Source organism: Lissotriton helveticus, chromosome 4_1 (genome assembly GCF_964261635.1).
Source record: "Lissotriton helveticus chromosome 4_1, aLisHel1.1, whole genome shotgun sequence".
NCBI classification, from domain to species: domain Eukaryota; kingdom Metazoa; phylum Chordata; class Amphibia; order Caudata; family Salamandridae; genus Lissotriton; species Lissotriton helveticus.
In genome coordinates, this window is record NC_136063.1 from 721605409 (window position 1) to 721620884 (window position 15476).

The 15476-nt window shown below is 45.8% G+C and overlaps 1 protein-coding gene across 3 annotated transcripts in view; it reads left to right on the top strand.

The window, feature by feature from the left end:
• The window catches only part of LOC144828837 (opsin-5-like), a 1422400-nt gene that overhangs the window by 714504 nt on the left and 692420 nt on the right, over positions 1 to 15476 (top strand). For 2 of the 3 annotated variants that reach the window (XM_078687370.1, XM_078687368.1), the window contains one exon: positions 2710 to 2812. In XM_078687370.1, the coding sequence (XP_078543496.1) occupies positions 2725 to 2812 (88 nt within the window). In that variant the 5' untranslated portion in view covers positions 2710 to 2724. The remainder of the gene's footprint in view (positions 1 to 2709; positions 2813 to 15476) is intronic. The other variant, XM_078687369.1, reaches the window with a different exon arrangement.

The following is a 15476-nucleotide window of genomic DNA, read 5'->3' on the forward strand; positions in this document are numbered from 1 at the left end:
TACCCAAAAATTATAGACCGATTTCCCTGATTAACTTAGATTGTAAGTTACTAGCCATGATTTTATCAGCCCGTTTACAGAAAGTTCTTCCTGCCCTCGTACACCCATCTCAATCGGGTTTCCTAAAACATAGACTGTCCAGCGATAACACCAGAGTACTAGCCCATGCCCTAGAAAAAGCAAAACTTCTGAATACCCCCACGGTAGCAGTCACACTAGATGCTGAAAAAGCCTTCGACAAGGTGGACTGGACCTTCCTTGAGGCAGTTTTACACAAATTTAATCTAGGGAAGACATTCACTAAACTTGTAATGGCTCTGTATGCCGGTCCTACCGCTAAGGTTAGAGCGGGTGGCTCCTTCTCCTCTTCTTTCTGCTTGAAACAGGGAACAAGACAAGGGTGCCCACTATCACCATCTCTGTTCTTACTAGCTATAGAACCCTTTCTATATCATATTCGACATAATGAGACCATTGCTGGTATCCCGTTTGATGACTGTACTGTAAAATTAACTGCATACGCCGATGATGTGCTGATTTTGACGGAGAAAGCTGACGAGGCTATCCCGGCCTTAATGGACACAATTAATGGGTTTTATGAAGTCTCAGGGTACAGGCTGAACAAGGACAAAACAGAAGTCAAGCTACTAAACAACATCGGGGGTAAAGACATACTTGGTTCATCTGGCCTCACTTGGCAGCCAAAAGCTTTTAAATACCTGGGCTTAGATTTCGAGAAAGACTTGATAACGACCCTGAAAGTGAATGAAGAATTAACGTTAAAAAAGATATCTACGTTGTTGGATGGCTGGTCACCCAAATTTTTATCCTGGTGGGGTAGGGCTGAGACTCTCAAAATTATGTGCACACCCCTGGTTAACTACCTGGCTTGCATGCTCCCAATGACTTTTTCGGACGAATTTATCAAAAAAGTGGACAGACTGTATGGTGAGTTCCTGTGGCAAGGGAAAAAAGCCAGGATATCACTGAAAAAATTGCAACTTGCAAAAGTAAAAGGCGGCCTGGGCCTACCCTCGTTCAGGAACTACCAGACAGCCTTCCTCTGTAAGCAGGGGGCTCTCTGGCTGGTTGACGCTGCATCCTATACTCCGGTGTGGTTATCTATTGAGCGGTCACTAATGGCGGGTGCACCCCTAGCGGCTCTACTCAGCATGGACTTGTCCCATGTCCCCCATTCCAAATACATCCTATTAAATACCAGAAGGGCGCTTCTCAGACTTGACAGTCCCATAAAACTAATTTGATGATTAAGAAATCCACCCTACTCTCGTTATGGCATAACCCTATGTTTCGAATAGAGGGGAAGACTCTCTACTGGGAACTATGGGCCACATGTGGTATCCATATGGTAATTGATCTTTATGAAAATGGCAGGCCCCTGCCCTTCTCGACACTGCAAAAGAAATTCAATTTGCCACCCATAGAATTCTATCAATTCCTGAAATTGAAAGCCGCCATTTCTAAGCGTGCCCTTACTACAGACTTACCCTGGCTGCTGACCCGTCTCCGAATACTGTACCATACTGACCACTTTGTGTCCAGAATATATAAATTGCTTCTCCCCCTGCCCAAGAAACCACATAAACTAACGGAAGGCAAGTGGGAGTCGGAACCTAACTCAACAGGTATACCAATAGATTGGGAGGTAATACACAACACTGCATTATCAAATAAGGTATCCCCGATTCTATGTCAAACGAAATACATGTTGCTGAACAGAGTGTTCTGGACCCCTCAGAAACTGTTTAAATGTAAGCTGAGGGATACGCCTACATGCTGGAACTGCCAGGAAGCACCTGGAGACCTGGCGCACATGCTTTTTGATTGTTCTTTATTAAGATCATTTTGGAATAAAATATTTGCATATATCCATCGAATATTTGGCATCACACCTGTACAGGAATTTGTATATGTCATTTTGGGACCCTTAGAAACACACCTACCGGACATCCATGACCGACAACTGCTAGACGTCATGTTAACATTGGGGTGCAAGGTCATCCTGTATAAATGGAAAAACTTTGCTGAAGTCAACTTTAAAATATGGTTGGAATGGCTTTCCTTCTTGAGAGGGGCGGATAATCCAGCACTGCAGTCAGCCATATGGAAGCCTTCGAACAAAAGACTGTGGTCCTCTTTAGATGCGTCATCCTCACACTTTGACCCTCCATGATACACACGTTAACGGACTGTCGGTCTATATAGAATGTTTTACTGTGTCCTTGTTACCGCCTACACTGCGACCTATGCCTCTGTAAACCGATTGCTATTGTTGATTTGATGCACCTGTCCTCTCTATCTCCTTTTTTCTCTTTTTCCTTCTTTCTCTCTCCTTTCCTCTTTCCTTTCCCCCCTTTTTCTCTTTGTTCATTTCATTTGATTTGATTATTGATTATTGATTATTGTAAGAGTCCTTGTGCCATCACTACATCCATCTATGCATTGGAAGACTTATTGTATTGTCTTTGTTTTCAATTTTCTCCAATCTTCAATAAAAAAGATTTGAATAAAAAAAAAAGAAGTTAGATATGATCAGACGTGGGGGGTTATGTGAGTGTTATGTGAGTTTTATAAGAAACTTATGCATTTATTAACGTCTAGGCAGAGACAAGGTCTATATACAGTGTCTGTTTGTGGTTAATTTTCATCGCAATATCTTTGTTATTCTAACAAGATATGTATTCACAGTTTACTGTTTTTTAGATGACCTCCTCTCTGGGTAACAGAACCTTCTACTCAAACATTCCTGAGTCAGCTGACATCACTATTGGAATAATTTATGCAATATTCGGTAAGTAAAGAATGCTTTTTGAGGTAAATCCATGTGCCTTTCCCCAACGCTCTTTGTTCTTAATTTAACACATTATAAAAATGCATCACTGCTGCAAATCGAATTTGGGAGGGCATCATTTAAAAATAGTAAGGCATTACATTTTATTGTTATTAGTTATTTTTAGAAAGCGACCAAGCCCACTAGAGCTATAATCAGAACAATAGGAAGTAAATCAAATAAGGGCAGTGAGTGAAATCAACTGTTAATCTGAAACAAATGAAGACCTTAATCAGAGGCGCATTAGCTCACTCTCCTATAGTTTGGTTTTGATTGCCACCTCCCTGTTTTAATTTTTCATGGCCACATCAAAACACTGAGGGCCAGACTCGGAGAACAATCATGAAACCCAGAGTGCAGATGCATTAACTCAGCATTGCCGAGATGTTCCACAGTTCACACAATTAATTCCCTACGTGTATGTATTGTCTGCGAAATTCAGAATGCAGTCACTTGTATGGTATTCACAGTGTGTTTGTTTTCTGTAACCTTACTTGTGAAGAAAAAGGTGATCTATTGTCAAACTGGGAATCTTTTTTCCAGTGGCGGCTGCTGTCATTTAAGTGGTGTGATGCGCAGGAAGGCCAGCGCGAGGGAAATTCTGCAGCGTCTGTGCTCTTCTGGTCTCTGCTCCTCAACTACAGTCGTGCCACAGGGTCCCCTACGCCAATCCAGAGCTGCTCTCATGCTGGTATTACCCAGCATGAGAGCAGCGCCGTGATTGGTGTGAGCACCACACTTAGATGCTCACTGAAGGCCTTCGACCCTCTGCTTGTTCACCACCCGGCTGTAAAGCCCAGCTCAGGCGGACAGATCTAAGTGCGCATGATGGTTTGGCTGACCTTAGACGGCCGGCCAAACCGTCAAGCGCACTGGAAGCAGTGCTACCTACCACTTCTCCTCCTTTCTGCAGCTGGGTCGACGTATAGGAATGGAGGACCCCACTCTTGGATCGGCTGCAGGAAGTAAGCGAGGGAAAATAAAATGATTTATCATTTAATTTTTCATTTTTCACTGCTCAAAAGCAGTGGAGCAACTCTCCTCCGCCTTACCAGAGGAGCCGCCGCTGGTAAATAGTCTCTCACATGCAATGCAAAGTGAGAGACTATTTACCAGCGGCAGCTCCTCCGCTAAGGCGTAGGAGAGTTGCCCCACTGCTTTTGAGCAGTGAAAAATGAAAAATGAAATGGTATGCAATGCAAAGTGAGGTGTGACGTCAGCAGTGAAATGACACATCATTCTATCACTAAGACTGAACTGCTCATGGGTGAGAGAAACACGATAATAGGGAGGAAATCCATTGACTACAGAGCAGGGAAATGAGATAGACTGAAATGAAGAAGCCTCTCTATCTACTGTTCAAACCTTGGAACTGCAGTAAAGGGAGTTATGAATTCAAACCATGCCTCAAGTGAATGACACCTACTCTAGCAATTCACCATCGCCCAAACTCCTTTCACTCAAGTGTAGGTGACTAGAAATGGTGACCTACACTGCACCTGGTATGCCCTATTTACACTCCTTCTACATCCCCTTTCCTCCAGCAGCACATCCCATCCTGTACTCCAAGTGTGGACTTTTCAGGGTCTCTCTTTTTGGGCCCCGCAAATTCTCAGCTCTGTCTTTCTGGCCAGTCAAGCTGCTAAATGATTCTTGTTTATTTTATATAACGGTTTTATATAGTGCTTCTGTGCTGAGGGATTAGTGCACTATACAATAAAACGTTACGGTTGGATCATTAAGAAAATGACCATAATAAATCGGACTCTTGGGTCAGTGACAGCGTGTGAAGCGCACAGCAGGGCCCCATTGGGGCTCTTCTGAGGAATCCGTGAATTCCGGCAGGGAAAACTGTAAATCACAATGAACATACTTTAGTGTTCCATCCACAAATATGCGCACTAAGGTCACATGTTTAAACAAAGCTCATGTTTGGAAAAACTCATGTTTAAAAAAACACCTCTCTTCTTAGTCGCAACAACTCATTGCTTCTAAATACGTTGTTTGCATTACTAAACAGCATCACCCCCTAGTGTCTTTGCCAAACAGCTCACTCTGCCATTAACGTCTCAAACTTCCTTTCACTCTGTGAATAATTAATTACTCTGCTCTAACCCCGACTGCTTCAACCCTAAAGTATGTTAATTGTGATTTACATGTTTGTTTAAACATGTGATCTTAGTGCGCATATTTGTGGATGGAACACTAAAGTATGTTAATTGTGATTTACAGTATTCCCTGACGAAGGGCCCAAGAGGCCCGAAATGCATTGGACTTCAATAAACTGCTATTGATGAATTTGGCTTCAGTCGTGTTTTTGAAGAGAGGCTCGGATGGCCCAGCAAAAGCATCAGAAATTTGGGAAATGGATTTCCTTGCATGCGGATGTGTATTATCGCAAGCGAAAGTGTGGATTAGTAATGGAGTGAAAAATGACATGTAACGAAGTCTGAAAAAAGAAATTGGTGAAAAATATTTTTTTGCAAAAGCAAATTGGCTGTTCAAGTGGTTATGGGCAGAAAGTGGTCCCACAATGTTGTTGTTCTGCTGTAAAGCAAGCCACAAGCAAGAGGATTGTAAAAAATGTTCTCAGTTGATATTTCAGGTCATCACCCATATCTCAGTGTACCTCAGCGTCAGATGATTCATAGATAGCTCCATAGGATTTATTAGCTTAATCTGTTCTATAACCTCTTTCCCAAATCTTGAGCTAGACCATAGTGCCACCATTTATGAGCTATCGTTCCCCTCTCCCTACACCCTCTCCAAAATACAGCAGATGTGCCAAACATTGTGTCAAGCTTGACTGGGGTGAGATGCCCCCAAAGAATAATCTTATAACTTATTTCTTTATGTTGTGTGCAGATAGGTGCATGTGTTGCTCATGACCATATATGCAACTATGAATCCTTCGTTCTTTGTGCTCACAGTTCAGATTCCCACGTGTACCCATATCGGTGGTGTGTCGTCATCCAGTGTCTATTGTTCAGTAATCAGTACAAATTTGATGTCGTTCTCTTCAACAAACCACTTTTCAGAAATTATTGCAATGGAGGGAGACGTTGGAGGAGCACCTCTTTATCTTTCTTTTGTTGACCCCAATATGCTATTTCCAAATATTTTCAAAACATCACTTCTAGGGAGTTGACATAGTTTTTGTCAGAATGCCTGTCACCTGAGCTGACCCCTATCACATAAGTCCTTTAGTGTCACTTTAGGGACTACAAACATGTCTTTTAATGCCTCCTTCATATATGCTTGTTGGAAAATCAGGAATGTTTAGAATCTGAGAGGGAGGAAGGGAACATAATCACCCCCCTGCTTCTGTTGTCGCTGACCAACGTCTCAAAATATTTTTAGTTAGCATTAATAGACTTTCCATGTCACAAAATTGAGCAGTGGCCAAGGAAGAGCAAGTGGAGGTAATTTAGTGAAACTTCTTTTAACTTGTTCCAAGAGTTTCTCCGCATTTGTGCTTGGAATATCTAACAAGGGTTGACACTGAGTAGTCTGGAAGTAGGGTTCTAAATGTGGAAAGGATAAACCACACTCATATATAGATTAAATAATATTTTGTTGATATCCAAAAGATGGTATTGTCCCACATAAATGTACATAATTTTTAGTAGTATGATTATCAGAGTATTAGGATTTATAATTAATTGGAGAGTTTGACACACACTTAACAACCATGGGATAAATCTATTTTTATGCCTACAATGCATCCAAACAAAGGTAATTCCAATTTGCCCTAACAATGTAGAGCCTTAAAAGAGTAGCTAAATGTGAGGGCAGGTTGTTTTCATGTAGCTGGGACAGAGAGGCTATGATCTTACTCCCAGTTCTTGTGAAGAGAAGATGTCTCAAATCCTTCCATATGCATTGTGGTTATCATGTCATCATAGAACATTGGTATACCCAGTCCTGTAGATTTTGGGTAATTAATAAAGAATCAGAGCCTCTGTCAAAATCTCAGAGTTCTGCGATTAAATGTAGAGGTTGCATTATGAAGCAAAATATGTCATCTGCAAAGAGTGGCCATTTCTATATGCTAGGACCCACGGTTGTGCCTTGATTAAGGTGGGTCCATTTTTTTGGGACCAGCAGCTTCATGACAAGGGTAAATATGGATGGTGACAGGGGGCACCCCTGTCGTGTATCTCAAGTGAGTGGTATAGGAGACCACACCATTGCATCTAAATCTAGTGTTTGGATTTTAAAGGTTTGCCACAATATAGAACATAATGTTAGGGCCAAGGCCTACTTTATCTGAAACCGTACAAGGAGCCTCCAATTGACTCCGTTAAATGCCTTCTCCACATTCAACGAGAGAAGAAGCATGGTGAGAGAAAATTGGTGAACTACTGGGTCTTGAAATGGTATCTCAGTCATACGCTACTGCCTGTTGCAAGTTTGTATAGGGAACTCAGCATATTCGAATGTCAGGGTCACTGGCGTTTGGTCAGAGACAATCTGGGTCCGTTTTTCACAAGACAAGATCGTATGAGAGACCCTCTCTTCTGTAAACTACTAATCTGTCCTTGGGGATGACCTATGAACGTGAAAGTAAAACATAGCTCTCCTGTCATTCGGATGAGTGTGATGGCAAGCGTCTAACATACTGCGATCTGTCAGTTCCTGTGCCAAGGCCTGTCTGTTTTTTTTGGGGGGGGGGGGTCGAAGCGGTCACTTGTTGAGCCAATTGAGCCAAAAACTCCGCCACTGGGTGTAAGGTGGAGTTACAATCCCAACTGTTACAAGAAGAAACTTGGACAGGGGCTGAAACGCCAGGGAATAAATCAGAGAAAAATGTCTCGCTATTCTCATTCGGGCACAGATATTCACAAAATGTAACTGAGAACATTTTTGAGTTTTATCTAATGGTACTTGCACCATTCATTCAAATATTGATTATAATTTTCAAGAAGGGACTAGTGGTTTAATATGAAAAAATCTATTTAATTTATTGAAAGAGAGAAATGTGCAGCTACCATGCCCAACGACAGCAATATCATTTTCTTACATGCTAACACAATTTACATGCTTTCGTTGGTGGCCCGTGGGAAAAGAATACACAAATTCAGTTTTTACAGAAAGCACTTTGAGGCAGACATTCCTCGTGATCGCTGTGGGATCAACAGCCATGCTTGCTTGAAAATAGTGACTCATTCATTTTCAGTGTGTTGAACCCATCCTCACTTTACAGTGATTTATTGCATTGGAATTCTTAGATGCAAGAAAAATACAGAGATGCAGACAGTTAACTATGGTAAGGGATTCAAAAGAACTTGTGCAACAGTTGATATGCTTGCATCTGATACCCAAATGACAAAACAATCTAATTGGTGTGAAATAAGAGCACAAAGAAGACACAGTGAACACAAATGAATGTCGAGCAAATGTAATAGCTCCAACTGATGTCTCTAGCGTTTTCTTTTCTTTTCTCATCTCTAAGTGAAATGAAAAGGCACATTTCGTTTGTGTGAAAGCAACAATATGAAAATAATTAAAAATGTAGCAGGCATTTTCCATCGAGCTCGGCACCACTGTATTTTCGTCCTGGACTTTCATTTAAAAAAAAAAACAGTGAATTTTTGGGTTGCTTTAATTTGCTTCTATTAACTACTACATTCGATAGCAATGGAATGGAATGTGTATGACAGGATTCAAAGTGTTCAGTGCAGAATGAGGGATCTGGTAAACCTAAGTCATATGTCAGTATTGAGTAATGAGATTGGGAAGGAACATCATTTGAGGGTTCCATATATATGATGTTAGTAAAGAAGGCATCATTTGAATGTGGATGGACAACGAAGCGTTTCATCGAATAGTGCTCGTGATTCCACGAAGGAGAGCTCAAGGGGTAATTCGGCATTTAATGCCGATTCCATTCATTCCAATTCATCTCGTTTTAAAATTTGATTTCTGAAGACTTCGTGGACCTTAAAACGATATCGTGCATTTGCTCATCCCTCTTTTTCCACTTCCGCTCCCTGCCTCTCGTTATGTGTGCCAGCTGATGTGCATGTAGGTATGTTGATTGTGGCATCCTCTGCGTTGGTTTATGGACCAGCATAGCTGGATGTCATGGCATGCAGCATCTCTCTGACAGTCTACAATCCTTTACAACTCTACATCAGGTGCTCTCTCAGCACTGCATGCCCCACTACTACCCTCGTCTGCTCTTTTTGTGCATCTGCTGCAGCCCGTTTCCCTCTCATTGCTGTCCCTGTATTCAAGATAGGCTGGCAACTACGCCCCCACCCATTTTGAGGAAGAAATCTGTCAATTCATTGGACGTTAACATCATTTTTTTTTTAATGTCTTTTTTGGCATTTTTTCAAAAGTACAGAAAGGACAAAAGGAAGGAAAACAAAACAATCCACACAGGCATTGGCGGGTATAGATAATCTCAGCAAGGTACAGATGGTTATGTACAGGCTTTTCATAAGTAACTGTTCTGTAAGGGGAACATGTCACACGCTATCTGCGCAGCGGAGCACTCATGGATGCATTCAAAAGGTATTACGGACATACACATTCCTTCTCCGTGCCCGTAGCCCACCATGTATCATCTCATAAATCGTATCATCTTCAGCCCGGGGGGGGGGGGGGGGGGGTTAGTGGCAGTCCTGTCTGTCTCCGGGCTAGTGGCAGCATCAGCCTCACCCTCTACATCCAGTGTCTGTCTTCTCTCAAGGAAACAAGCCCAGAAGTTTTTAGGCATATTGCGGGGGGGGGGGGGGGGGCAAAAGGTCACAATATAGTTCTGTTTGAGTACAGCAATATGTAATCTCCCTTGACCACTGCGTCAGGGTGGGGGGAGGCCCCCGCATCCAGTGCAGGGCCACGCACCTCTTAGCTATTAAGAACGCCATGTCTACCAGTCGTCTGTGCGCCGATCGTAAGGGCTTGGAGTAGCCTAAAAGTGCCAGCAAAGGATCAGGTGTTAGTGTCAGCTGTGTAGTGTCGTTAACTTCTCTGTACACCCCCTGCCAAATGCTTGTATCACAGGGCAGGACAATGCCACGTGTAGGAAGTCTGCCGTCTCCGTCCCGCACCTCTCGCAACAAGCGTCCTCGCGAAGTTTGTATCTATGTAGCCTTTCCGGAGTGTAGTAAGTCCTCTTTAAGTATTTAAAGTGGATTAACCTGTGCCTCCCATTAAGGGAGATGCGCTTGGTGCTTAAGCAGCAATATCGCCAGACTTCGTCGTTTAAATCTATTTCGAGGTCCGTCTGCCATGCTAGTCTTGGATTCGGCATACTCAGCGTTCCTTTCCTCCAAGGCCATGACATACAATTTAGCTATGAGTCTAGCGGGGGACTTCGCAGAAACCACATAGGCAAACGTTGTGACAGTCTGTGGTTCCTCCATCTCCGTGCCCAGAAGCGACCGTAGCGCATGTCTCACTCTATGATACTGGAAGCGTCTCAGTGGGTGTTCCGCTCGGCTACCTGTCTCTAAGTCGTCCCATGTCCGGACTGCGCCCGCAGCGAACAAATCACCCATCTTGTGGATATTTAGTGCTTTCAAAGCTGTCAGCACTGCCTCATCCAGACATGGCAGCAGCCACGAGCACCACTCAATCTTGGCTTCTGGAGCGTACATCAGACTACATACCTGCCCGTCCATCAGGTGATGCCAAGCATGTGTCACCGAGTTCAGAGAATCCAGTAGACCCGTTCTTTGGTCTCTAGGCTTCGCCAGTAGCGCCGATAAGGGCGTAGGATCTGCAACGATATTTTCAATTCGTGTATGGGCAATGTTTGTCGGCCCATGGATCCAGTGGTATGCTGGAGCTGCTTGTGTCGCTCGGTAATATAATTCTAAATCCGGGGCATTCAGTCGCTCTGAAGCATATGGGCGTGTGAGTATATTCCACGCCACCCTCAGTTGTTTTCCAGCCCATGCTAGTCGGATCATCAGTGCTCGCAACTGATTGAAGAAACTAGAGGACAATACCATGGGGATGTTGCAGAATAAAAACAGAAGGCGAGGCAGCACCACCATCTTCATGAGCGAAATGCGTCCCAATAATGACAATGGCAACGCAATCCATTTGTTAATGTCATCCTCTAGTTTCGAAACCACAGTGCCATAGTTTTCTCGTAGTATCACCTCAGAGTCAGTATGTAGTCAAATACCCAGGTAGCGTACCGCCTCTGTGGTCCACAATATGGGGTACTCTGGATCAAATTGTTTTGTAGCCAGAGTAAGGGGAAACATGAACGACTTGCTCCAGTTCACATATATCCCAGACAGTGAGCTAAACAGTACAACTTCTCGAAGTACCGTCGACAGGTGAGATTCCGGGTCTCTGACATACAGCAGAGTATCGTCAGCGTAAGTGGATACTATCAAGTTATATGTAGGGAATCTTATTCCCCGGTGACTGTGGTATTCGCGTAGGGCACAGGCCAAGGGTTCTGCAACTAGTGCATATAAAAGAGGAGAGAGAGGGCACCCCTGCCTTGTACCCCTACCTATACTGAGGGTGTCCGTGACTAACGTCCCAATACGGACCCGAGCCGTGGGGGAGGTGTATAAAATATTCAGGAGTTGCAAGAACAAAGGACCCACACCCATACGCCCCAGTACGTGCCTCAGAAAAGGCCACTCGACAGAGTCAAAGGCCTTCTCCATGTCCAGGAAGACACCTATCGCCGGGACCTCCGGACGCATGTGCTGAAAAGCAGCGAAGACCGTTCTGAGATTATATGTGAGATTTTGTGAGGGAACAAATCCTGCCTGTTCTGGGGCCACAAGTGTGGAGATCATAGGGCTGAGACAATTGGCAAGCAACTTTGCGAAAATCTTCGCATCTACGTTCAGCAATGATAGCGGTCGGTAGGAAGTGCAGTCTCCCGCATCTTTGCCCGGCTTGAGTATAGCAACTAATATCGCTTCCTGCATGGATGGTGGCATAGTGCCCGAATCCGCCATATCTTCGAAGAGTGCAAGCAGTTTAGGGAGTAGAAGGTCCAGAAAGGCCTTATAAAAGGACAGTGTAAGGCCGTCACTCCCAGGCGCACCACCAGACTTCATAGCCGAGAGCGCCCAGACTATCTCTTCTCGTTCTATCGGGCGCACCAGGAATCCCCTATGAGTGTCGGTTAACCAAGGCAATTCTATATTCGTAAGGTAATCTAGTATACGCTCGACTGAAGCTGGGCCTCTCGAGGCATATAGGGTGGAGTAGTATTCCCTGAAGCGTTCCGTTATCTGCGCATCTGAGAGACGTTCCTTCGTCACAGGGCATCTCATTTCGGGTACTCCTCTCTCGCTCCTGGCCCGTCGCGCCATCTGTGCCAACACCGCCCCGGGGCGTTCACTTTCCCCATATGACCTAGCCGAGGCGTATTTACCTAGGTGTTTGATCTCTGCGTCCGCCTCCTCATTATATTCCCGTAGCGTTTCTGTCAGTTCTTTGTCAAGTTCAGCATCGGGGTTATGCAAGCGCCTACTCTCCAAAGCGCCAAGTTTAGACTCTAGTGTATGCAGCCTACCTCTGATCGACTGTAGTACCCCCGTTTGTTTGGATATTGTAGCCCCCCTAACTTATAATTTGAATGCTTCCCACACACTCTTCTACAGATCCCTCATTGGCTTCAAAAAACACCTCAATGTCATTCGCCAGCTCCTCCTTGAAGGAGGTGTCGAGCAGTGAGTAAGGGGAAAACCGCCATTCAAATGGAGGCATCCGTCTCACTGGCGTGGTCATGGAAATCATGATCGGAGGATGGTCCGAGTACATGCGGGGGAGTATATCGCATTTTTGAATAGTAGAGGTCAAATAAGGAGTGGCCAGCCAATAATCTATCCTTGTGTGAATATTGAATTGTGCCGAGTAGTGTGTATAGCCTCCTAGCTCTGGATACCAATATCTCCAGACGTCTCGTAAGTCCGAGTGAGACATCGGTGTCTCTAAGACCCTGGCAGCCGCCGAGGGGCGGCGGTCAGGACCGTGGGTGTTGGGTCATATTGAAGTCCCCCCCCCAGAGTATCTCCCCTCCTGAATATGTCACAATCTTAGCCGTTAACTCCGAAAAAAAATCTGGGTGGTCGTAATTGGGTCCACGTATATTTATTATACAGAACTCCAGTCCCCTACCCTTACATCTCGTGATAGTGTAGCGTCCATCTCCATCAGTCACTAACGGTGTCATAGTCAGTCGTGCTTTCGGATTAACCCATGGGAGGACTCCTCGTGCATGTGTGGTGAATCCTGCTGCGTGGACATTACCCAAGAGCCCTCTATAGCGGAGCATGTGACTGTCCGTAGGAAGGTGTGTCTCTTGCAGTAGAGCTATATCCACCCCGTATCTGGCAAAGTATTGAAGGACCCTCCGGACCTTCCTATGGTCATTAAGACCCCGTATATTCCAAGTCAATATCGTTAGCGCGTTGTTGGCGCCTTCCTCTCTAATCTGTTCAGTCGTCATAGCGTGTTAGCATGTTTCAATGGAGTGATCTGTATCTCCGGTACATCAATGTACCCTGTTCCTGCCATGTGTGGTCTCATGTAAACAACAACCTCAAAACTCAAACTCCCTTCCCCCAATCCCCCCATGCAACTGCACCCTCCCTCCCCCCCACGCCCACCAACGCCTGCCCATGCCCAACCAGGCCGCGATCCAGACTCTGTCCCTCCCCTTCCTCCCCCTTCATCCTCCCCAACATAACAAATCCCCTGACACCTCGAAACTCCAGTCCCAAAGGACTAAGGTTGCGTACTTCACTCGTGGGCAAAGGTAGCCAACAGTAGGCAAGTATTACACAGGCTGTAAATACATGCTGCCTTTCCCCTCCCTCGTCGTCATGTTCATCTGTTGTGTGCACTATCTCAATGACGCATAAATTAAGCACAGCTGCCGATGACTAACGTGGAGCACTGTGGTGTATGTCCGTTCTTGGAACTCCCAGCAAGAGTAACCACTCCGTTGTCAGTATGTCTTAGCCACAGCCCGTGATGGAGCCCACCAAAGTGCAAACTCTGTTCAAAGGTGCAAGACTGTCTTACCAAGGCGTGTGTGGAGTCATAGCTACAGGCCGGTGCACAGCAGCTCTCAGGATGCCAACCTATAGAATATCACTCCCTAACGCATCATCCCATCCGCCCCCCCCCCTTCGCTAGGCAACATGCCCCAGAGACCCCCTGTTCCGAACTTATCTGTCCGACAGCTTTTCAATCCTGTTCTTCCAGAGCGATGCCTGTCTCTGCCAAAGTATCGACCTGGGAAGATCTGTTCTCTCTGCGCCAGTTCTTCATTGCCTTTTGTAGCGCTGTAGGGTCTGTGAAAATGAAGGATTTCCCCTGTCGGTTGACTCTTAACTTCGCAGGGTATAGCATTGCATTGTCTGTTCCCATTTCGCGTAACTGTCTCTTCATCGGGGAAAATTGGCGTCGTGCTTCCTGCACCTTCGCGGTAAAGTCCGGGAACACCTATAAGATGGAGCCTTCAAAGTGCAGCGGTTGTTTGTCGCGTGCCAGCTTGAGCTCCGTATCACGGTCTCTGTAGTTAATCAATTTGGCTATAACAGGTCGTGGCGGAGCTCCCGGTTTGGGCCTAGGACCTAAAGATCTGTGGGCTCTCTCAACAACAAACATATTGGAAAATGCGGAGTCCCCAAAAAGTGTCTTAAGGAGCTTCTCCACGAAGATCTCCATATTGCCTGTCTGCTTGGATTACGACAGGCCCGTGATTCGGAGGTTGCTCCTCTGAGAGCGGGCCTCCAAATCTTCTGTCTTGTCCATGAGGGCTTGCATGGCTCTGAATACCTGTATAGCTTCCGAGTCCAGGGAAGTGTGCGCTTCTTCCACTTTGGTGAGGCGTCGCTCCGCCATATCCATCCGCTCAGCCTGTTTATCCATACGCGCCGCCATACGATCCATACGAAACAATAGGGCGTCCATTTTAGTGCCAAGCGAGGCTATACCTCCCTGTAGGCTCTTTTCCATGGCAAGGAGCATACCCCGTATATCCTGTTGTGGGTGGTCCTCCAATGTCTCGCGTTCCTCCCTAGCACTCCTCATCTCAGTTTCGTTGGTCTTAGGGCCCTTATGTTCAAAGGACAGCTTGGGTTGCGATCTGTCTGTGCGCCCCATAGTCAATCGAGGAGTGGGCGGTGCGCTGCAGCCCTGGTGAGTCAGTTCAAGCAGCGGGCTGGTCCTACACAAGCAGGCAAGCTATAAAACCGACCACAGGCAGGGAGCGTCCAGGAGTAGAGGGCCCACACCGGTACAGCCTGTCCCAGTCGTTCCCGTAGGCCCCTATGTGGACCTGCACAGCCGGGGAGTAAGCAAAGTTCTGGTGCAGTTTAGCGCTGCGCCGCCCCGCAGCTCCTCACCCTGGAGCGCGCGTCTCCGCACTATGGGTAGCGTCGTCACCTGCGCCCCACCAGCACCTCGGGATGGTCGCCCTTCGGGTGGGTGAGATATGGCGGCAAGAGGACACCCCCCTCTTAGGGTCCTCAGAAGTTCTCACTAGTGCTGGGGACCTTATACTGAGGCGCCGTCAAAGTATCGCCCTGGGTGCAGCTAACTCTTGCAGGCCAGGATCGGTTATGGCTGCCAGGGTGGCCCACTCAAAATGGCGGTCGTTGACAGTACCCGCCGTCTCGCT